Here is a 24,505-nt window from a genome sequence, read left to right on the forward strand (position 1 = left end):
GTTCTATCCTGTATTCCATCTATCTATCTCTCTCTCTCTCTCTCTCTGTCTGTCTCTATTTCTCTTCACCTTTGCTATTCCGTCCAATTAAATGCCTAATCAATTATCCGACACGAAGAACGGACGGTTGCGCTGGCTTTCTTGCTTCTACACCTCAAAACACGTTTCTCGATCGTCGAACGACCAACCGACATTAGGGGAGAGAAAGATACGACCACACGATGGAATACTTTATATATCCATACATAAATCCTATGTAAGCGTATATGTATATAGATACGTATATACGTGTGAACGTTCGTTCGGGCAACCCTGATCTATTGAAACACCGCTATTTTCCACCGTTTCGAGCCGTACGATCGACTTAATTTATCGTTCGATACGCGACCCAACCAATTTTCTACTCCCACAACTTTAATCTATACACATACGTATAAAGAAACATATCCGATGTATATATACATACGAAGATTATATTTTATATGGATATTACTATATAGTATTAATATACATGTAAATGGTGATTCATTCTTTTCAGGTTTCTGGACACTTGCACAACACCGGCCAGTTTTTGGTATTCCGTACAGACAAAGAAGCCAAAGTAAGAGTCAATATAACGGGTGGCCCATTGGCTTATCATTATCAATTCGAAGAAATTTATATTCATTACGGATTGGACGATAATCATGGTTCCGAGCATCGCGTCGACGATTATTCTTTTCCTGCCGAGGTTTGTATACTATCTTTTTCTCTAATTAATTTTCTTTTTTTTTTTTTTATATATATGTATACGAGAGTGGATTCAACGGTTTTGAGTATTACGTAAAAACTTGTGTTCTATCTAATTCATCATTTATTTAAACGAAGAAATATTTATAAATTTTTAATCCACCCTCGTGTAAGACTTTTAAATTTGTTTTTGTTTTTTTTTTTTTCTTTTTTTAAGAGTTCTAATCCACTTATTTTTTCGATGAAATTATTTAAGGATTTGCATTCGTTGTAATTAACGTTAGATTTATGGATATTTTTGTATACATATTTTTACAGACACCCGTCAAATTGACGCGAGTAAAGAGAAAAATATATATTTTGTTGTATACACATCGTATCAAATATTATAATTAAAGGGCTTGCTTTTTTTTGAAAGCGAAATGATGTCTTTGATATAGATTCGTATCGTTCGATCAATAAAAGTCAACTAAAATTGTTGGAAAATAATGGTAATGAATTTTGTCATTTTCCACACGAAGAAGTCTGAACACGTCATATCGAAGACGAATTCTGTAAACCTAATGTTAAAAAAAAAACTATCAAACGTGTTTAATATTTCGATTAATTTAATTTGTGATTAAGTAAATAATTTAACTAAAATAAAAGAAAAAAGAAAAGCAAAGTAAAACGAAACGTTGTTATATTTTTTATTCGAAACGTAATTATAACAATTTCGAAATGAATACGATTTGAGCAAAAATTGGTTGTATTTTTGTTTAAAAGTGCAATGACCAATCAAGCGGATAAACTGACAAGAGACGGGCAGAGGGACAAATAGAAAGAGAAAGAGAGATAAAGAAACAAAAAAATGTACTTTCAGAAATATTCGAAAAGGGGAAATCGTTTTTCCATTTAGAAATATTACCCCCCATTTAATTTCATTAAATTTAGTTGCAGTGCGACAGAACGGACACGCGCGAGATTATCAATTAAATTCCACGCTTGTGAATTCGTATGAACGTGAAACGTACGATTTTACAAACGTTACATATTTTACCATTGCCGGACGTATGTATATCTACAATCAGTCGTAGAAATATTCGGAGACTTTTTCAATTTCAATCACTCGGCCATTTTATTTCTTTTTTTTCTTTTTTTTTTTGTTTCTCTATTGTTTTTATTTTTTCTTTCTTTTTATTTCTTCCCTTTTTATATTTTTGAAATCGAGATTAAAAGTATTCGAAAAATGTTAACTATAGGTTTACACCTGAAATTTTCTGATAATTCCATGAAATTATCTCCGTTTCTCCCTTGAATGAGTGAGTAATATTTTCAATCTGTCTAAAATACAAAATAAAAGAAGAAAGAGGAAAAGAACAGTTCTTTATTAGAGAGAGAGAGAAAGAATTATTTTGTGCATCATTTTAAAATACATGATTTTAATGAATTTTTGAGCACCTCGACTGATCGTTACTTTATCCGAAATAAAAGAAAAAAAAAGAAACAAGTAATTTCAAAGATAAAATATTATACGATATGAAATAAACGTGGGGCAAGTGTGAGCGCAAATTTTTTCAAAGAACGCGATGCAATCTACGAATTTGATAGGTCGTATAAATACTACCTTTTAACAAAGTAAATAAAATACCGTTAGATTAGATTCAACCAATTTGTTACTCGAGTTAAATTAAAAAGGAAAAAAAAAAAAAAGAAAAGAAACCCAAGAAAATCAAACAAACAAAAATTCTAACCCCATACACTACCGCGTATTCGCACACCCTTCAAAACTCATACGAAAAACTTGCAAACGCGCGTGATTTGAGCGAAAACTTCAAACGGAATTGAAAAATACCTTTCTTTTTTTTTTTTCTTTTTTTTTTTCCATCAAAAAGTTATAAAATCGTGCTGGCATGTTTCTATCCTTTTTTTTTATATTTCATTTTTCGTATTTTTTTCAGATCCGAGAATATCTTTTGCAATAGCTATTGCAAAAACAAGATAAAAAAGAAAAACAGTGAAGAAACGAAATAGATATAAGAAATTGAAAAAAATCTATCGTTTCACGTATAAGACTATCACACACACACACACACACACGTACGCACGCACGCACATACGTTTATACTCATAGATGTTAACCATTCGCATAAAGACACACACTCATACACACGCATACAAACAGAATGGTATATATAAACGTATATATAAATAATATATGTGCGTAAATGTATGTAAATGTTGTTTGTGTGTGTGTGTATGTGCGTACGTGGATAGATAGGCCTCTCATTTTCGGATTACTCGTCGTCGGTTACTCCAATCCCGCAGGCCGCGAATTTAGAAGAGAGTTGAATTTTTTATCGACTCGATATTGGCCGAATTTGTTCCCAACCAATCACCCACCTCCCTTTTCACCCCTCCCGTTCCCCTCGCCGTCTCTCTTCTCGTGGTCGAAATCCGTGACGACAACGACGACGAAAACGACGATAACGACGACGACGATCATTTCAACTGATAATTACATATTAACGCGTGTCCCAATTTCGTTTCTGGCTTCATCACGTATTCTGTTTTTTTGTTCTCTTTCTCTCTCTCGCTCTCTTTTTTCCCCATGCTGTACACTCAAATAGCTCATTCAAAAGAGCAAAAAGTGCGACTACTCGATTTCAAATCAACAACAAGTATCGATCAATTATTTTTCTCTTTTTCTCTCTTTCTTTTTTTTTGTAATAAAAAAAAAAAAAAAAAAANATATTTTTCTTTTTTTTTTTTTTTAAACGTATTATATACAGCATTTATTATATACTATGTATCATAGTATACAGTAGGATCTTGATTAACAAGAGTGACCTGGGGAATTAAACGACGCGAATGAATCGAGGTTCAACGGATAATCGAGACTAAGGTGGAATTTAAAAAAAAAAAAAACACGTTTCTTGTATGGCAATGTTGTCCGATATCAGGATTGAGTAAAATCAATAAGATTATTGACATGCCATTGCCTTGTATCGAGAATGTTTTTTTTTTTTTTTTTCTTTTTTTTTTTTTTTTTAAAAAAAAAAAAAAAAAAAAACACGTTTCCACGAAAGTGAAAATTATTATTAATCGCTCGTTTTTCCAATCGATTATATCTCTTTCTCTCTCTCTCTTTCGCTGTGAAATGATTGTAAAGAGAGCAAAAATGAAAATGAAAAAAAAAAAAAAAAAAAAAGAAAAATGGATAATAAATTCATATATTCTCTTCGTGTTCGTTGGTTGTAGATAGGAAAATGAAAAGGGAATACAAATGTATTTATATTAAAATCTGTACACGCAATTACCTACGTTGTAATAACGATTGTACCGATGATATCGATATGAACATAAAGATTGCTTATTATCGTAGTAACAAAAAAGACAAATGTGTTACCGTATAAATAAAAAAAAAAAAGAAAAACTATAGCAAGAGAGAGAAAATTATTTGATATTTTGTTTTTGTCGTTAGTATCTATTCGCGCGTATCTATTTCAAAATTAAACGAAACGAAACGAGACGAAAATAGACGAGACTAGACTAGACGAGACGAGACGAGAGATAAAGGGGATGACCCAAGTGACGAGATAATTAATTGAAATTAATTATGCGACGCAGGGCCCTCAAAATGGGACAAATTAAACACGCATTAAACCACCGCTGCGCGAGAGCTCATCTTCTCGTAAACAAGCTTTATCTCTCTCTCTCTCTCTCTCTTTCTCTTCCCCATCCCCTCTCTCTGTCTCTCTCTCTTAACCGTGTAATTTCCATATCTTCCGACGTTGGAACGGTAAAAGACCGTAAAAACTACACTTATACGGCGATGATACGTTTTATCGTAGCGAAACGACGACAAGCACCAAGAGAGAATGAACGGGAAAGTGGGGAAAGAAAGACACACACACACACACACATACGGATACACGTGGGGACACATATATATATATATATACACTTGCCACACAATGTTCTCTCGTTGCTTAATTAAGCGTTTCGATGTACAAGAAAGGTTTTCTCTTCTTTTTAAAACTCCGAATTCTCTTTCCCTTTTGCGAGAATATTTCGTGGTAAAGGATCTTCGTCAGCCAACTCTTTCTCTTACTATTCTTCATTTTTATCTTTTATTATTATTATTATTATTATTATTATTATTATTATTATTATCGTAATTTTTTATTTTTTTTTTTTTTTACTTTTCATTTTAACGCTGTAATTTAATTGCAAGACTCGTTAAAACTCGTTTTACTATCGATTACGTACCAGATTCTATAATATCGACGTGAAATTATTGAATTTGTTCTTTTATCGGATTAATAACGAGCGTCAGAATGTGTTCAACTTTAACGATCATTCGATACTTTCCTTTAAATGTGTGATCTATTAAAAAATATATATATATATATATATATTATTTAATTTTCTTATCGATTATTTCAAGGAAATGAGAAAAACGTAAAGAAATTAGAAATTCACAAATTTGACTCAATAAAGAAAAACAAAAAAATTTATAATAAATCTTGTTTATAGATAATATAAATTATTTGATCTATATCTATGTCTATATATTTTTTCAATTAAAAATATTAATGTCTGAGCTCACATGGAAGCTTGACTCTTACTACTTAAATATGTCTGACCTTACATGAGAGAGCTTGACTCTTACTACTTAAATTCAAATACATATGCAACTGCACAAAAAAAAGAACGATCATAAAAGCCAAGAAAAAAACTTACATTTGTTAATAATTTTATATTATATCACATCGTTAAAAAAAACTGTTGAATAATTAATTAAATAATTAACTATCAATATTAAATCCATCTTTTTATCATTGTGAATTATTATTAAATATTTGTTACAAATATTAAAACACAAAAAATGAAAACAAAAACCAAAAGTTCTCCCATTTAATCGTATTAATCATTAATTATCTTTTTTACAACGAGATAAACACAGTTAAATTTTATCAGGATTGATAATAATCACGCTGATATAATCAACTAATGGAAACGCATGAACAAACTTCGGTTTATTTAATCATCGTAAACGACAAATTCGCAAAAAAAAAAAAAAAAAGAAATATGAAACACAGAAGAGGTGGTGGTGGATCGATGGCAATTATTGGTCGGTTATCTCTTTTCCATTGGTCGTACTTCGTCCTATGAAATTCGATACGTTCGTCATGATTTCATTAAATGTTACGCTAGAAATAATTGCCGAATCTATAAGTTCGTTCCGAACATTATCGTCTCTGCTTTTCGGTAATGGCCGCTTAATTGCATGTACGATGCATCCTCCCGCGAAATATAATCGAAGTACCAACACGTTAATCGAACTCGATCGCCTGCCATGTCTCCACTCTCACGAATAACACAGACATACACACACACATACACACAAACACGTACGTGTATATAAAACCCTTTAAACTCCCACTACTACCAATATTCAAACCCTTTTACTCTAAAATCCCTATTTTATGCAACAGATTTATTTTCTCCTATCGATTTTTATTTCAATATTTTGAATCCAATCAAATTACGACCACGTAAAGTAACAAGCAAAGATCAAGTTTAAGTATTATAAAATTTATATATTAAAAATAAATAAAACTTAAAATTATTGTGCATTGCTAGTGAATTGAAAGAAATAAATATGTTAAAGGAAAGGAAATATTACAAATTAAATAAATAATATGAAATATAAATGGTTATTGTGTACAATTTGATATTCGATAATGCGTAACGCATAAAAGGATTAAAAAGTATATCGATTAAATAAATTATTCTCTTTATGGTTGTGTAATATACACAGTGACATATAGATACCCGTGTAACGTCGATTTGTTTACCTGAAACAATATTCACCGTGTAATCGCATAAGCCGTGTAATTAGAGCCTGCATCTACCGCGTAGTAGAATATGTCTCGCCTAATGGTTACCTAATTTACCATGAACATTGTATAACTATTGCGGATGTCGTAACTGTACGCGCTTGCGCGTCCCTTTGCCCACCGAACATGCTTTGGGTATCCCTTGGATCATCGCCGAACATCCTCTTACCATCGATTCCACTCCTAACATGGGATATATTGTATATATTCTAGAAAATATATATAATTATTAATTAAATCATTTTCATTCTTTTCGAGATAAATATGTTTTATTTTAACGAGACCCAAAAACGAAACCCCAACCAAAAATTTGAAATCACTAATTGATTTTTCCTATAATCGAATTTATCGATTTATTTTGAAATGATTTATTGTTATTGCATTAAATCATTTTTCAAATCGAATTATGTTACAACGTGATGTGTGTGTGTATGTTCAACGAAATTGTTTCAAAATGCATTCGAATAAATTTTGTTATCGGTAATGTTACACCTTGTAAACTCTGTAAAACATGTTTCAGAAAATTTGTTTAGTTTTTTGTTATTCCCTAATAAATGAAAATAAATTTGTTTGATAATGAAATAAACCATACAACGGGACAAAATTCACAAATGGATCAAGAGAATGATACGAAATGTGAGACACGCTACTCTAAAGTCTTTTTTTTTCTTTGGTTTTTTTTTGACGAATCGATCTACTTTGATTATCCTAAAAGCATTTATTTTTTCTTTTTTTCTTTTTTTTTTACAAATATTCTCGTTTCTCTGAATTCACGTAATCGTTAAAAAGTTTTGACCAATGGTGATATAAAATGTAACGCGTGTTGAAACTTTTGATTTAATGTCACATTAATTACGAATTTTCACTTCGTTAATTCGATAATTAAATGTACAGCATATAATTATTATTAACTCTTGAACAATTTATTTAATTGTTTACTTCTATTTGATTTTATTTCTATTCCGGAATGTCGATGATATTAATATTATTCGCTTAAAAAATAAAAGAAAAAAAAAACGTTTGTATTTGATTTTATCTTCGTAAAATAACAACTTCGTTGAGGTAAAGTTTCTTTCTTTTTTTTTTATTTCCTTCCCCTCTAAAATATAATTGTTAAACGAAATATTATTATTCTCTTTCTATTTATCCGAAACACAATGTGTACATAATTTTTATTATTTCACAAAAATTATTCGCGCAATGAGTACCTCTAATAAAAAATTACAATTTCTTTTTCCCAGAAGAGTAACATTAAACTTGTATTTTGTGGTATTTTTGAAAATTTTCGTTTAACGCAACTCAACTTATTTTTATATCTTATTGTTCCAAAGATAGGATTTTCTTTTAATGTAATAAACTATTTCGATACTAATTCTCTTCTACCCCCACCCACACTCTTCTCACTTTTGTATGCATTTCTAAGTTTCAGTCCTTGGTTTAATAGTATAGAAGGTTTTCCTTTAAGCTCGACTTACGTTTTCCACCTTCCATCTCTTACCCAAGTGCACCCTCTTCAAGCTTTGAGAACTAATTTCTTCTTCCCTTACTTTACTCAGCTATCTCCTTGTTCGTTTCTTTACTCTCTCTCTCTCTCTTTCTAAATTCACTTAAACCTACATTTCGACGTAGCTCGGTTCTCTAATACACCCAGGCAAGAAAAGTTCAATGAATGATAATTGTCACGGTTAAAGGTAAGCGTCTTCCAAGGTGTGCCGAGCTTACCAAAATCATTTCAAACTGTTTCGTTCAAGAATTCTTCCACGAAATAGACCATACTCCTCTTTTTTTCCCTATTAAAAGGATAAACTTTCCGAATGAATTCTTTAAAAAAAAAGAAAAAAAAAAAAGTAAAAGGAAGACTTGGACCAATCTAATTGTAAGCTAAAAATAAGAATTAAATAATGTTATTATATTATAATGGCTTGGAGCAAATAAAATTATAATTTATTTCAAATTTTTATGTGTGTGTTATATATATATACGGTTATAAAATTTTACGAATGTTTATTAAACGACATTAATGTTGTTATTTATTTAAATATCAATTCATTATTAAAATAATTTATCAAAATATTATTCATTCTAATCTCTCAATTTTATTAGGTTTTTTTGTTTTTTTTTTTTTTTTTTCTATATTTGCAACACATAACCACTTGCAATACATATCTAAAAAAAATATACGTATATACAATGTAGGATACGTGTATGTATGGTAACGTTTCGAAATTAATTAGAATCCAGGTTTTGGCGCGTAGAGAACGAAATTATCTCCTTAATTAAACGGCACGAAATAAATATAGTATCCGACCGATATAATCTGTAATTGGTTCCGCGCATGTAAAATTCTGTAGGATGGCAAAGTACGCGCGTTTTAAATTTGATCGAATTAAAGCGTACAAAGAGTAAGCTGTTAATTCGATTGATCGTTGAGAATTTTTATCAAAGATCATATTGAAAATGATTTTTCATTATGATTGTTAAATTGTTTATTCTTTTTTTTTTCTTTTTTTATGGAAAATCGACCAAACTGTATTTATGTGTAAAAGATAAACGAAATAACATTTAGAAAAATCTATGGTATTTGCATGAAGATTCACATGGGACAGCTTGTAGATGAAAAAGAAAAAGAAAAAGAAGAAGAAGAAGACAAAGAAGCTGTTCAACTTGCAAAAGAATGTCTTATAAACACGGTCGTTCTTTCTCGAATCACCATGGAACAAAAAGAAAAATAAAGAAAAAGAAAAGTGTCTAAAATCGATTCGAAGTTAATCGAAGACATAACTCAAGTCCAAGACGTGAAACTCGTTCTCTACGTGTATGTTACGATACCTAAAATCCGCTATCGCACGCGAGTTCGAGATAACAACCAACGAGATATCGAACACGATTGGTTTTTCTGATTTTGTACGACTTCATATTAATTCACTCTATTCCTATAAGATATTTCCTAATGCAATATTTCATAGAAAATGTTACAATTTTCCTGGAATCATTTTAAACGATTGACGAGTTGAATTATTCATCTCTTGAAAATAATTTCAGACAAAATTAATAAAAGTATTTGCACTCATTGTGTATGTTGTACATATCTTTTATTGAAAAATTTTATCTGTATGCTATAAATAATTAATGACAAATACGATGAAAAAATCGTAACACGCAATTTGTTAACCCACCAACAAGATCTGACGTTTTAGAACGAATTGTCATGTTATCTTAGAAAATTTAGTTATCGTTAAGTAAATCGGATTAAGAGGATTTGATAAATTTTCCTGACTACTTATTCGCGTTAGAATTACATCAAGGACGCCTTGTACACTTTCACAATAAAAACAAGAAATCTGTGCATTAATGACAAATACAGCTAATTATTGACCCATTACAAAATCTGACGTTTTAGAACGAATTGTCATGTTATCTTAGAAAATGTATTAATCGTTAGGTAAATCGGACTACAGGTATTTGGTAAATATTCTTAGCTACTCATTTCGTGCGATAGTTAGCGAGAGGAAGGCAATGTTATCGAGCGAGCAGCTTACATGGTAGAGTGACGTGATACTGGAACCACTCCCAACGGAGACGCGTCGTGTGTCAATATTAACGATAGCTTCGGGTCAGGCTGCAATAGCACTGCGAAACTGCCCTGTTTCCTGGCTTCCACCCCCTCTCTCTATCTATCTCTCTCCCTCCCAGGAAAGTCTGTTGACAATGTTGGATATTAATTCGACTCGGGACATGTTCTTTGTCCCCCTTACCAATGTACACTTGTGGGATGCGTAGATTGCCGTTTACATTTTTCATAAAAAACCTCATTCACCGTTTTTTTCCTTGCATCTTGTTTTATACCACTAAAGTATGCAGATTAATTATGTTCAAATAGAATCGCAATAACTATAATATCTGGGTCTAATCAAATCTGCTTGTTTCAACGAAAGATATCTTATAAATCTGGAACAAATAATATCATTGAAATATTTCAACGCGTTTTTATTCTAAATCGATGAATACGAATAATTGTAATAGAATTTTTCTACATCCTTTTTTTATTTATAGTTTGCAAATTAATTATGCTCTAACTTGATCACACAATAATTACGATCTAGAAATTAACAATTTGTATATTAAATTGTGATAACAACATAAATCTAAAGAAATTTCATCAAAATAATGAAACCCTTTAATGAAATAATATTATTCCGTAATAAGGAGAATAGTAGTGTTTATAGAATAATAATAATAAACTAATTATGATCGAATGAATAATGAAAATCAGTATTAGAGTATTTGTATCGATGAAAGTTAGACAAGGATACTATAAGGAGGTGATAAAGGTGAAAGCGAGAGGAAGGAGGTGAATAGAATAGGAGGAATGGTCGGTTTGAAAGCCCTATGGTGGAGAACAAGGGGATTCCAAGAGCTATGGTACTTGAGCGAGTCTGACCCATTACCGGCGTGTTTGAGCGACGGGCCGCTTTGATGCCGAAAGCATACTCGAGAAGCAGCTGATGGAGTACCTCGAGCACCCCCTCGAAAGGTCCATTCGTGTCCCCACACCTGAACGGATCGCCACCAACCTTGCTTACTACACATACATACATACACACAAATACACATCTATCTACCTATCTACGTTTACGTTAGATCCTTTCACGGATTTATGCCTTCGCGGTGGTTCTCCAAATTGGATCCAGCAGGAAATTTCTCTTAGGACGACGTTAATCGTTTTAACTCAACGTCAAATCTTCTATTGTTTCCTTCATCCAGATACAAAATCCAATATCATTTTTATTTTTCATCCGATACGAATTGAACACATATCGCAGAATTTGTTGTGACGAAATAAAATAAAAAGAAAAGAAATGTAGAATGACAAATAAATCGAATCGATCTTTCGGACGATTAATAAGAACAAAGATTATATGATAACTCACGTAATTGATCTTATTCTCAAAGCGAGATAATATTTTCTTAAGATCCGTTTATAACGATAAGAACACTGCCAGTAAACTGTTTTCCAATTTCCGAGAATGTTTGTTTAAATTGATCACTCGTTTTGCGCCAGTCTGCGTACACACGTACATCCCTCTAGAGTCTTTCTAGCTAATACCATGTTTACCAAATGCCAATCTAGAATGACGTATTTTAACACACATTTATTGTATATTTATTGATATACACATAGAGACAAATTATCATTATATATAATAAAACATCTCTATGAACAGTTAATCGAAATTTGGTTTATCGTTTTCTAAGTAAAATCAAATTTCGAATACACGTTTATATTATCCTCTCTTTCGATAAACAGTTACGTTAAAGAGAGAGTTCGAGGTTCTGAGAATCCTCTTGACGAATACCACATTCGCGAGTTACTCGACCAAGCCAGTATTAATACTTTCCCTTCCTCCTATAATGTACTCGATAACGATCAAACAACCCTACGGATTTGAGGCCAATTATTATTGTATCGAGGAGAACACGCAAATCGAGGAGACACGATTGATCAATTAATAGCCACGCTTGATCTTACACGCTAATTGTCCTTGACAATCCCTCTAACTATAACCCAACCCACCCTACCGCGGACCCACCCCCTCTCACTCCGTGTCCAAGTCGATCTTGGAATTCGAAGATTCGATAGGAATGAACTGGGAAAAAATAAAAGAAGAAAATGAAGGTTTGATAAAGGATTCTTGAAGTAATAGTTAAAAAGAAGAAAAAGAAGAAGAAGAAACTAAAATGAGATGATAATGAAGCGTTGGAAAGAAAGATATGACGTTTGTTCTTACTGTTACCCTACTTCATTCTTCAATTTCTCTCTAAAACCAACTTTAATTGCGCTAAGAGTAAGAATAAGAGGTCGGAGAGTAGTGGAATGAGAAAGAACAAGCGCAATCTAAAGTCGTGGCCTGCAAATTCACCTAATCAGTGTAGGCAAAGCCGTAGCTAGTCGAGAGCCCGTACCAACGCTTTCCGTAATTGTAGTGGTCGTTTATAGTTGAACGACCCTTACAGAGCGTGTTAGATTCGCACACTCTTTCCCTTTCCCTCTTTCTCTTTCTCTTTCTCTCGTGCTCACTTCTCAGAAAAGCCCTTCCTTACTTTCCTTTATAAAGGAGAGAGAATACTCGAGGTGTCAAGCCAATTCAATGTTGCTCAGGGTATCAGCAATTAGCGACCTTCCTAAATGCACCAATTAAGAGAGTCCTTTTCATTTGGCGCTTGTTTTAAAACCGGATATTCGATTTGCTTCTCTTCCCTTCCCTTTTCTTTCCTTCCCTTTTCTTTCCTTTCCTTTTCTTTTCTACCACTTATCGTCTTACTTGAATAAATTTGTTTTATATATTTCAATCATTTTTGTATTATCAATGTAAACCAATGTTTTCGATTTTCGGATCAGAAAATGTTTGGAACTAAAGAGTTTATCATTATAAACAATATTTTCTCCCCCATAAACGTAGGTTTTATATAGCTAAATTTAGAATAATAATTATTATTGATTAATCTGTTATATAAAATTGTAATCGTTTTCCATACGAGTTACTCTCATTAAATTTGATCTGAAAACAATTTTTCTGATTTTATTTTCAAACAAACAAACTAACTAACAAACAAATTCTTTTGACAAATTAACTCGTTGTAATTAATTATCTTAACGATCTTAACCTTGGCTGTTCTTTTACCCTTTAAGAAGAAAATCTACCCCAAAAGCTGATTGTTAATGGTTGCCAAGACTGCACGGTACATTTCAGTGTACCATGTGTTTACACAACTAATAATGCAGAGAGAGGACGAAATTAGCACAGAGAGGTTTGTCGTAGAAGACGCGAAAATGTGCGTATCACGAACGAGCCTCTGAGTTAATATACTCGCTTTTGGGTGCCAGCAGACAGGAGAATGTGCAGGATTACAGTCATATATCTATCACGGTAGAATAGCGCATTGTGCCGGAAATCGTGATGGCGTGCTCGTAGACCATGCCACAGGCAAGAGCATAGCAATGGACATGCGAAATCTTGACGCCCATTCTGGACCATTTCCTCGATATACTACAAAGAATTACGTTATGCTTCTATATATGTATATACATGTGTAACTGTGTTAAATTGTGAGAATAATAAAGCTTTCGAGCTTTGCAATCTTGTGGTTTACATTAAATCTCTTTAATGTATACGATCAACGTTAAATTTAATCCCCATATATATATACTTTAATACTAATGTGCATAATTTTATTATATACTATATATATATATTTGAAATTTGTATAAATGATATAATATAATTAAAAGAATAAAATTCGATTATATTGTTAACAATCATTTGAAAAGTTTTGAATTTGGAATATAACAAAAAAAGAAATTCGAACGATCTAATGTATTTTTAAATCGATACTAACTCGTTCGAACAATTCGATATATTATTTTTGGAATTTTTCAATAAATTTGGAATAAAATATTTCATGCATTATCATGGGTTCGAATTATTCTATCAAATAGAATCCAATTCTCATCATTTTTCATGCAAATCACAAATAAAATAAAAAAATATACATAAGAACAAACGTAAATATATAATCAAACGATTTACTCTTGTCAATTTATAAACCCACAATAAATTTTAAATATTATTTAAATTGATATATATATTATTTTTTGTATAAGCATGATTGTTGAAAAGAATTTATTGGAAAAAATCCGCATCTGAAGTGTTACAGCATTATTCCACCGTACAGAATAAATGTACAATAAATTCCTCATACACGTCGCGGTTCGCGTCGTAAAAAAAAGAAATATAAATATACAATAAAATACAAAAATACGAATGTGAGAAATCGATTTAAAGTTAATACCGATTATCTAAACACCCTAAGTTATATCTTCGAAATCTTGCCAAATATTTTGACGTGATCTGCTGCTACTGCTGCTGCTGCTGCTTTGCGGATCTCTTAAAAAGCCCTTTTGAAGCGGCGATTATTCTTTTATTCTCGGGTGTCGGCATACACTGGCAGAACCACCGAATAGTACTATAGACTCAGACTCAAAAGAAAAAGAAAAAGTAGAAAAAGAAGAAGAAGAAGAAAATGTACCTCCTTGAGAGAAGCTCCGGAGTTTGAGAAAGACACTCGCGGTGCTGAAAACGAGTCGCCGCGAGGGAAAAAAAGAAAAAGAAAGAGAAAGAGAAAGGGAGAGATATATAAGGGAGAGAAATAGACAGAAAAAAAAAAAATAATAAAAAGAGAAAGAAAGAAAGAAGCATCCTCCGATGCTTTACGAAGTGGACACTCAAAAGGTACTTCGCATTTCTTAGATATTTCTCAGACCCCGTTCTGCATTTCACATAGATATCTGCACTGAACGTCCTACAAACTTCTACTTTCTCTCTCTCTCACTCTCTCACTCTTTTTCTCTCACACATATACTTTCTAATATCATACAAAGTTCAAATTTTCCTTTCTATCTTTCTTTCTCTTTATCTAATATCATACAAAGTTCGAATTTTATTCTCTTTCTTTCTCCGCACCATGAAACACGATTCAAATTTTTTTTTCTATCTTTCTTTATATCACACACACACACACACACAATTGAAATTTTATTCTACTTCTTTCTCTCTCTCTCTCTCTCTTTTTCTCACACAAACGCACACACACACACATATATTTACACATGGTTCGAATTTTTTCTCTCTTTAATGCATACACATCATACCGACCTCTGATATACTTTCTCTATCACTTTTTATATATTATATTTTTCTGAAAGGGGAGAGTGGTAGAGGGTGTTGGATGAGGGTTTAGTGAGAGATAGAATGGTATATGTTAAGGCGTGCTTAGAAATGACACGTTAACATAATCAGATAGTAAACTGTATCGCGAGATCCAGAGTTTTTCATGTTTCCAAGTAGGAGGAGGTCCAAGTAGGAAAAGAAGATCCATTGAAAAGGGGAAGTCCTTCTTCAAACTCGATATATCTCTTTGTTGAACACCTCGAGTTTACTCGAGTTCCTTTTATAAACCCCTTTATATCGTATTTCTCTCTCTCTCTCTCTCTCTCCCTCTCTTTCTATTCCTATCTCTCTTTTTTCTTCCCATTTTCCTTTTCCTTTCTCTCGTTTTTTTTTTTATTCCTCTCCAAGCTTCGTAAAGAAACTTTCGATTTCGTCGATATTTAAATAGGATCTCGATTGGTTGTAAAATATAAAACGACGAGTTAAGAATTTTCTTCTCTCTCTCTCTCTCATTTTTCTTCCTTTGCTTTTTTTCCTTCTTCGAGGACAAGGGATCACTTCCCATTGGTCCATGCGAAAGGGTCACGAGTTAAATATTTCATCCCTTTGTGAACGATGAAGTTTCTTGTTGCTGGTCCAACCCGCATGTTCTTTAAATATATTTCTACGACTTGTCTATGTATTACCACCCCCTTCTCCCCCTGCTCCTCCCCCCTCTCTCTTTTTTTCTTTCTCTTTAACAAGGACAAGACCATTTACGAGAGGTTCAGATTTTTTTTTTAAACTTTGCCACACTTGTAGTAATCCATGAGAATGTACAATAGATTGTACTTTGTAAAAAATCTAAATCTTCAGCTGGTCATGACGATTCGAAAAAAAGATACTTCATATTTTGCGTAAATACTTCTTAATAATAAGCCATTTTTAAAATGGGAAACGCAATGACATTAATTGCTTTACATTGTCTTATATGTGTACTCTTTCGGCTTGAAACAAAAAAATTAATAAAAATTATATTACAAATTGTAATACGTCGTGGCGTATGTTGAAAGCCCGAGAACTTCCACTTTTTTTTTTTTTCTTTCTCTTTCTCTCTCTCGTACGATAGCTAAAAACGTCGAGAGAATAAAAAGGAAAAGAAAAAAAGAAAAAACGAGAGGGAGAAGAAAAGAGCTTCGAGACGTTAGAATTTCACTTTGATCCTTTTGAAATGAAATGATACATATGTGCGTAAATAGAATCGCGCAGGAGACAGAAAGAGAAAGAAGGAGAAAGAAAAAAAAAGAGAAGAGAGAAAGAAAGAAAGAAAGAGAAAGAAAAAAGAAGGGATGGATTCTCATACTCTTAAAGCGTTTGTATTTCGTCTCGGAGCAAACAATGTTGAGAGGAGCAGAAACTAAAAAGGTAAAGCAGAGATGGCAACACGATGAAAAGCTAGAAAGAGTAAGAAGAGAGAGAGAGAGAGAGAGAAAGATACCTAAAGGAACATCTTACTGCAATGAAAAGAAAGTCGTACTTCCATCAGACACAGTAGATTTAAACTTTCTTTTTCTTATTCTATCAGTTTCTCTCTCTTTCTCTCTCTCTCTCTCTTTTACTCTCTTGTACTCTCTCATTCGCATTGCTTATCTTTTAAATTTATTTTCCCTTGTCACGCCATCCTCCCTCTTGTAAATTCTCGTACACAATCGTTGGTACATTAACGATCATTAAGAGTTTTCCCTTAGCTCGACAATATTTTTGTTTTCTAAGTGCACAAACTGAATATTAGTTTAATAGAAAGAGAAAGAGAATACTACTTATTGGATAAGGGTTGCGTCACAGTTAAATTAGAATTATTATTTTAAGTAAATTGTCAGTATTTATAATAAAGTATTTGTATGTAGATAATATTAATTATCTTTATTACAATAATTATTTTTTAAAATATTGTTAATATTTCTAAAATTGATATTATATTATTTATAATAAGAAATTAATATTAATATATCTTATATCAATACGTAATCCTTCTGATGCAACTGACACATATATAATCAATATTTTAAAATATTATTATATATACTCTGTATACATCAATATATAACACTAACCATAATTTTTATATATTCAAAACAACAAAAAATGATTATTTATAATACACACACGCAAACAAACAAAAATATATTATTTCTGCATACGCGGATCGTTAATTAAAAATCTCTTCAATCGACAGAATGTGTTAAAAATACTGATCAAATATAAACAGAAACGTAATAGTAATGATTTCAGCAATGGCACTAACAGTGAAGATTATTTCTACGAACAATAGCAATTTCGATTAGCAATCGAGTGTCGACAATTATCCTCGTTATATGTTATTAAGCCAAGCTCGCTTGATCATGTGTATATATATATATATATATATATATATATATATATATATTGTAAATAGGAGGTAAACGTTCGTTTGGATAACGAAGCTGTAAACAAAGAACACAAAGGTGTATAGAACGTGTTGCTTATGCAGAGTCCTGTCGAATTCGAGCCTTTGTTCGATTGGAGAAATAGGAAATTCGAGAGGACAGCTCGATAGAAAATTTATAATAACCTACCGATATTACTCGTTATCAAACAAGGAAGTAATTTTCCTCTCTTGATCTCATATTTCAGATACAGGTGTACGGATTTAACGCCGAGCTCTATCACAACATCAGCGAAGCACAACACAAGAGTCAAGGATTAGTCGCAATTTCGCTAATGGTTCAGGTAAGCCTTCCAACATTTCTTCTCTCTCTCTCTCTCTCTCTCTCTCTCTCTCTCTCTTTCTTTCTTTTTCTCTATTTCTCTCCTTTTTCCCTCCTTTTACATTAATATTATGCATATTATTATTCTTCTTTGTCGGACAATATTGTGCATGCTTTGTTGTCTTTGAATAAGAAAGAAAACATGTTATTTTAAATTAATGAATAATCTAATCTACCTTTATACAGGCTGCACGTACATTACCGATCAAAATTATTTCATTAATATTTAAATGTTTACAACTTTTTAGGAATATTTTAAGAAAATTATTTTTTAATATATGAGGGGATTGGTATGATCATTTTATAAGATGGTTAAATAATTTTGACTGGTAATGTGTGATAATAATAATCGAATAAAAGGTTTAAGTAATAATAATTCAAACCGATAGGAGAAGATAAAAAAATTCGTTTTAAAAAAGGTCAGTAAATGGAAAGAGATAAGTTTTATGATTAAAATTTATACCAATGTGAATATTTTAATAACTCAAAGATTTTTTTTTAAATCGATTAATTTTGAAATTAAAGCAAAGAATTAAAAGGAATTATTTTAATTGAAAATGAATATCTTTGTAATATTCTGAGATTATTTTTTGTAATCGATAAATCTTGAAATCAGTGATAGTCGAAATCCTTTATTGAAGGTTTTCCTATAAAAGTATAGTTGCCAAGAGGGAGAAAAAGGGAGTAAGTATCACGTAAGGATTGTCCTTCGAGCCACAGGAACGGCTCCTTTCCGAGAAAGATGAATTGGTCCATTGGGAATTCCGTAATTCAACCAGAACCGATCCTAGGATTTGACAATCAATACGAGATTGTTTATCAGCTAGACCTTCCAAAAAAAAGAAAAGCAGAACAAATTCTTTTAGTAGAAAAACAAAAAAATTGAAAAATACAAATCAATAACGCAATTCAAATAATAAAATCCAAAATTTAGAAAATACTTAAATCAGCAAAAGACAAAAAAAAATGATAACTAATTTTTTGGATAGAAAAAATTAATAAGAAATACGAATTGACAGTTGTAGCAAATTAAACAAAACAAAAGAAAATTGATAAAAAATCAAATTAGCAGAAAAATGAGGACAAATTCTTTCGATAAAAAAAAGAAAAAGACAAATGCACAAAATACGAATCGACAATTCCAGAAAATTAAACATAATAAAAGTAAAAAAAGTAAAATAAAATCTATAAAAATTTCGATCAAAAAAAAAACTTTTATTTAACATTTTAAGTAGAATAAAAGTTTGCTAACGAATGAACAAAAATATCAATAGAATCGATACAAATATCATATTTTGTTTTATACTTTTAAAATTTAAGCGAAAATTCGTATCACAAAGGTACTACTTTACACGATCAAGATAAGAAGGAATAAGAAAATAAAAGAGAAAAGTTTGAAAATAAGATCACAAAGAAAGAAAGAGGGAGAGAGAAAGAGAGAGAAATGGAGAAGATCGAACGACCTGTGACCACGAGTAAGGGAAAAAGCTTTTCTTTCTCGTATTCACGATGACAGTCGTTCCTCGAGTACCCCGAGGGAAGGTTCTTCTTTTTTCCTCTTTATCCCTACCTCCAACCTCTCCCTTTCCCTATCTTTCTCTCTCTTTCTCTCTTCGACTATTCTCGCGTGCTGCTCCTTCGTGCCCTTTTCGAAAGCAACGGCTCGAATCGATTACACGAAACGGCTCTTAATGAACGCCTTGCTACTGTCCGAGTTCTCTATCCTTTTATTCCTCATTCTCGTTCATTCACTTCTTCTTTCACAAAATATAGCTACTCTAAAAAAAAAGAAATAAAAGAGAAAAAGAGAAAGAGAGAGATAGAAGTGGAGTATAATAGAACGCGTGTTAGAAGTGATTCCGACATCTGCTTGGATTGAAAATAAACGATTATCAATCGGTGGAAACACGAATATCTAATAGGAATGAGAAACAGAAGGCAAGTGGTTCATTAATAGCAAGAAGCATGTTGATATAACGGATGTAAACGTCAGCAAATTGACGCTCGGTCTGCCTTCCACCCCCATTCCTCCCTCCCACTCCTTCCCACCCCCTTTCCCTATCTCTTTCTCTCTCTCTCTCTCTCTATCTCATTCACTATACATAGTATACACGTATATAAACGTTTCTCTATCTCTATCATCTCTCTGTGTGTGGGTGTTTGTGTGTGGTGGCGGTTGCAGCCGTGGTACGGATCCATATCGGCTACCAGTATCACCTGTATCGCGCTATTGCAATCTCTGTCAATATCAGTACAAACGCCAAGTAGATTAACACGCGCATGTCATATTAAATACCTTTTGCGTACATACGTTACGAGGATACGAATTTTCGAGGGTGACTGAGGAAGAGGAGGAGGAGGTGGAGGAGGGGGAGGAGGGTTCCACGAATAAATCATGCACACGCGCGTTTACGTTGCACGCGTAAACTTTAAAAAAAAACATTTTTTATCAAATTTGATCGGACACTTTAACATTATCGTTATTGTTTTATTGTTATTGTTGTTATTATTATTATTATTATCTTTTATTTTTATTCTTTTTACATTTTTATACGTATACCGAATTAATATTTATTAGAAAATATCAATACGTTTTATATACTGACGTTAATAATTAATTGTATAAAAATATAATCATAATAAATAATATCGTATCATTAGAGAAACTTATGTATCAAATAAGTTCATTTTTTAGTATGAATATCTTATTATTCCTAATTATTAATAGAAATATAATAATATCCGTTGCGTGTTAAATAATCGAATGAACGATGGGATGTACTTAATTAGAGATACTAATCGTATAGAGAAAATACGAGGAAAAATGGAAAATAGATAAATGGGAGAAAGGAGTGAGAGATGGAGAGGGCGGGGGGCGGGATGTGGAGAGGGAGATAAATATAATAGAAGTTATCAGAGTTACCCGTATGAAAAGGACAATGGAGTTAAAGCTATCCATCTACATAATGACTGTTTAATATTTTTCTCCACATGTCATATCGAGAATCAGATAGGAAAGTTACCGGCGATAACTCGATGAAGAAGTTTCGAGCAAGCTCCCAGACGGTTTAAGCCAATCCTCTTTCTCCACCACCTTTTCCTCCTCCTCCTCCTCCTCCTCCTCCTCTTCCTCCTCTTCCTCTTTCTCTTTTCTCGAGTCTCGACGTAGGAAAGTACTCGATCTCTTTCCCTGTCGTTGTCCAACCCCCCCTACACCCTTACACCTCTCCAACCTTTCACTTCATCTCTCTCTTTCTCTCTCTTTCTCTCTGTCTGTCTTTCTCTTTTTAACCAGGAGTTGATATCGTAAAGGTGTGCGTTGAAAGGGTACACAGATCGTGCACGCGCGCGCGCACGCGAGAATGACTGAGTGAAAGAGTAAGAGAGAAAAAGGGTGGGAAGAGAGGGGGTTGGGGGTTAAGGTTGACGACTGTAATTCAAACGGATTATACCCTGGAGCGCCGGAGGGGTTAAGATATAAACGAGCAGGCTACGATGAAAATGCCGTTCCTTCTTCCGTGGCCAAAACCTTTGTATACGTGTAGGTATGTATACGTATAGTTTTGTGTGAATGCACATGGGTGTTTAGCGAGTGTGGATATCTAAAAAAGTAAAAGAGAAAGAGAAAAATATTTTCACCTGTTCGCAACAGCAAACTTTTTTCCTAACTATATATATATATAAATATGTAAGGGTAGTAAGCTGAATTGGTACCTAGAAAGAGAACAAAAAAAACTATATATATATATATATATATATTTTCACATATTCGCAGCACCAAACTTTTTTCCTACCTATTATATACAATGGAAAGGTGAGGGGTAAAGTAAGAGAGAGGGTTACCTAGAAAGAGAAAGAAAAAAATATTTTCACCTGTTCGCTAACGAAACCTACATTTTTTTCCCTACGCGTATGTGTATTCATATACTTACTTGCATTCCGCCGAGACTTCATTTTTTCTCTCTCTCTTCTTCTTCTTTTGTATTTCCTTTTCTTTGTTTTTTTTCTCTGTTCCAGTCACCGTGCAAAAACTAAATATACATAATATACAGGTTAGTTTAGATATACCAGCAGTCATCTATCTTTCTCTCTGTTTTTTAATTAAATGTTTTGTTTCCGATACAACAGTTTCTTTTTTTTTTTTTAGTTTGTCTCTTTCTTTTTACATTTCCTTTTTGTTTTTTCCTATTAGATCAAATTTTTACCTCGTAACTTTCTGAAACCATTGCACAAAGTTCATTCATCGTTAAATCGTTGTTGCAGTTGGTTACCATCCGATGAGTTTTCCTATATACGTCTACGTAATATCACGTAGCTTGGAATAATTAAAACGAAAGGATTTAATTAGGGAATAAGATGAAGTGTCAGAGAAAGAGGAAGTTAATATTTTTCACGCTAGATTGCTAAAATATAACAACCATAGAGATTACCTATACCTATTCCCTTTCTCTACAATTATGATGAAGGAGAAGGGGAAAGATGTGGAGGTGGGAATATATATTATATATATATATATATACATATTATGTATATTATATATTATATAAGGTTGCTTCTATATGAACCCTTGCTTGCTTGCCTACTTGCTTGCTTGCTTGCTTGCTTGCTTGCTTGCTTGCTTGCTTTAGGTACGACCACCACCGTTGCAATTAACCCTCTTAATTCATAATCAGGGTAGGCTCCCAGAAGCAGCCTGAATTAAACTGTAGGTTAAGATGATGGAATTAGCGTCGTCTTCATTTCCTGCCGGCCGTTAGATATTTTTCATTATGATTAATTTCACTGAGAAATAATCTCTATCTATCTCATTCTCTCCCCACCCATTTTCTCTCTCTCTTATTCCTTCTTCTTCTTCTTCTTCTTCTGGTTCTTCTTGAATATTCTGGAAAACGCATTAATATCGGCCGATAAGATCCAACGTTAATGTTACTCTACCTTAACGAGAGAATAGCACAGAATAAAAATAATAGAAAAATCTATTAGATCTCGTTTGCAATGAATTATAACCACTTCTCGTCTTGAAAGATGAACAAAAAAAAAACAAAAAAATAATTCAACAAATATAAATTGTATTAAATTAATAATAAATAAAAATGAAATGTGCACTCGAGTTTTCTCTATTTACGCGACACTTTTTCTTTACCCGAGTCTCTCTGTCTCTCTATCTCTCTCTCTCTCTCTTTTACGCGAGGTTAATTATAATACAATTTGTTGCGGATAGTTTTTATACGCAATCTTAATTTACCCATCTATTATGTTCTTTTTTTATTTTTGTTTATTAAATCATTCGTCGACGTAGAAGTATATTTTAAATCAAATTTTTCAATGATTTTCAATGATCTCAAATCTATCTTGATCGAATAAAAACAATGTGAAATAAAGAAAAGATAATTATGAATTGTTACGAAACAATTTGTGACGACTAAATGAGTTAAATAATTACGGACAATGTTTATGTTAAACGAATAGAAATATGAGAATCATAAGTTACTACAAGTTTAATCGTGAGAATAAGCGCAAGCCCTACCTAGCCAACGGATTTATGCTGACACGCATAAAAGTGCACTACCTACCTCGTGTATGCATATTAGTATGAGTAAATGAGCGTGCATGTGTATGTGAGTGAGAGAAATAGAAAGAGAAAGAACGATGTCGCGTGTGGAAAGGAAAACTTTGCAGTTGTGCCAAGAGAGACTACTTGCTTGCTGTTTTTCCTTCTCTCTCTCTCTCTCTCTCTCTCTCACCCTTCTTTCTCCTTCTTCTTCTCCTACCCCTCTTTCTGTAAATTTTCCGAAAAGATAAACGACTATATTACGAGAACGTGCAGCCTGGCACGCGTTGAACGCCGTTGGAATTTCAAAGCAACTCCTCACACATCAGACGCAAAAACGAGGTGACTTGTAAAAGGAAATAAAAAAAGAAAAGAAAAGAAAAGAAAAGAAAATGGGGGGGAGGGCGGGGGAAAAGAAATATAATGTAAATAAAATTGTCGTTTTCAAGATCATCGTCTAACTTCTAATGTCTAACGTGATTTGGCTTCATTTTTCTTTAATATTTTAAATCTGCCATAATTGTACGCGAATTTAAAATGAGTTTCCAGGTTAAAAAAAAAAAAAAATAAATAAAGAGAGAAAAAGAAAATATTTCAATCGAAGCGGGGATTGAAATAAAATAGAGAATTATACAAATTCGTAAGGATTTTTCAACAAATTTCGATTAATCGTTTGTATTATTCTATAGAACATACATATGTGTATACGGGAAAATAGAAAATAGTTCGACACGATTCGTACCAAATTCAATTGTTTTGAATAGTTTGACGATTTAACTGAATCGAAATGGAGAAAACTATTTCCAATGGATCGGACCACTCTCG

The 24,505-nt window shown here is 32.4% G+C and overlaps 1 protein-coding gene across 4 annotated transcripts in view; it reads left to right on the forward strand.

The window, feature by feature from the left end:
- LOC106784914 (carbonic anhydrase-related protein 10) overlaps positions 1 to 24,505 on the forward strand; it is a 226,206-nt gene that overhangs the window by 174,377 nt on the left and 27,324 nt on the right. For all 4 annotated transcript variants that reach the window (XM_014744923.1, XM_014744922.1, XM_014744921.1 and 1 more), the window contains 2 exons: positions 539 to 730; positions 17,996 to 18,091. In XM_014744923.1, the coding sequence (XP_014600409.1) occupies positions 539 to 730; positions 17,996 to 18,091 (288 nt within the window). The remainder of the gene's footprint in view (positions 1 to 538; positions 731 to 17,995; positions 18,092 to 24,505) is intronic.

This window comes from Polistes canadensis, unplaced genomic scaffold (assembly GCF_001313835.1).
Source record: "Polistes canadensis isolate GaletaPanama2010 unplaced genomic scaffold, ASM131383v1 scaffold_42, whole genome shotgun sequence".
NCBI lineage: Eukaryota > Metazoa > Arthropoda > Insecta > Hymenoptera > Vespidae > Polistes > Polistes canadensis.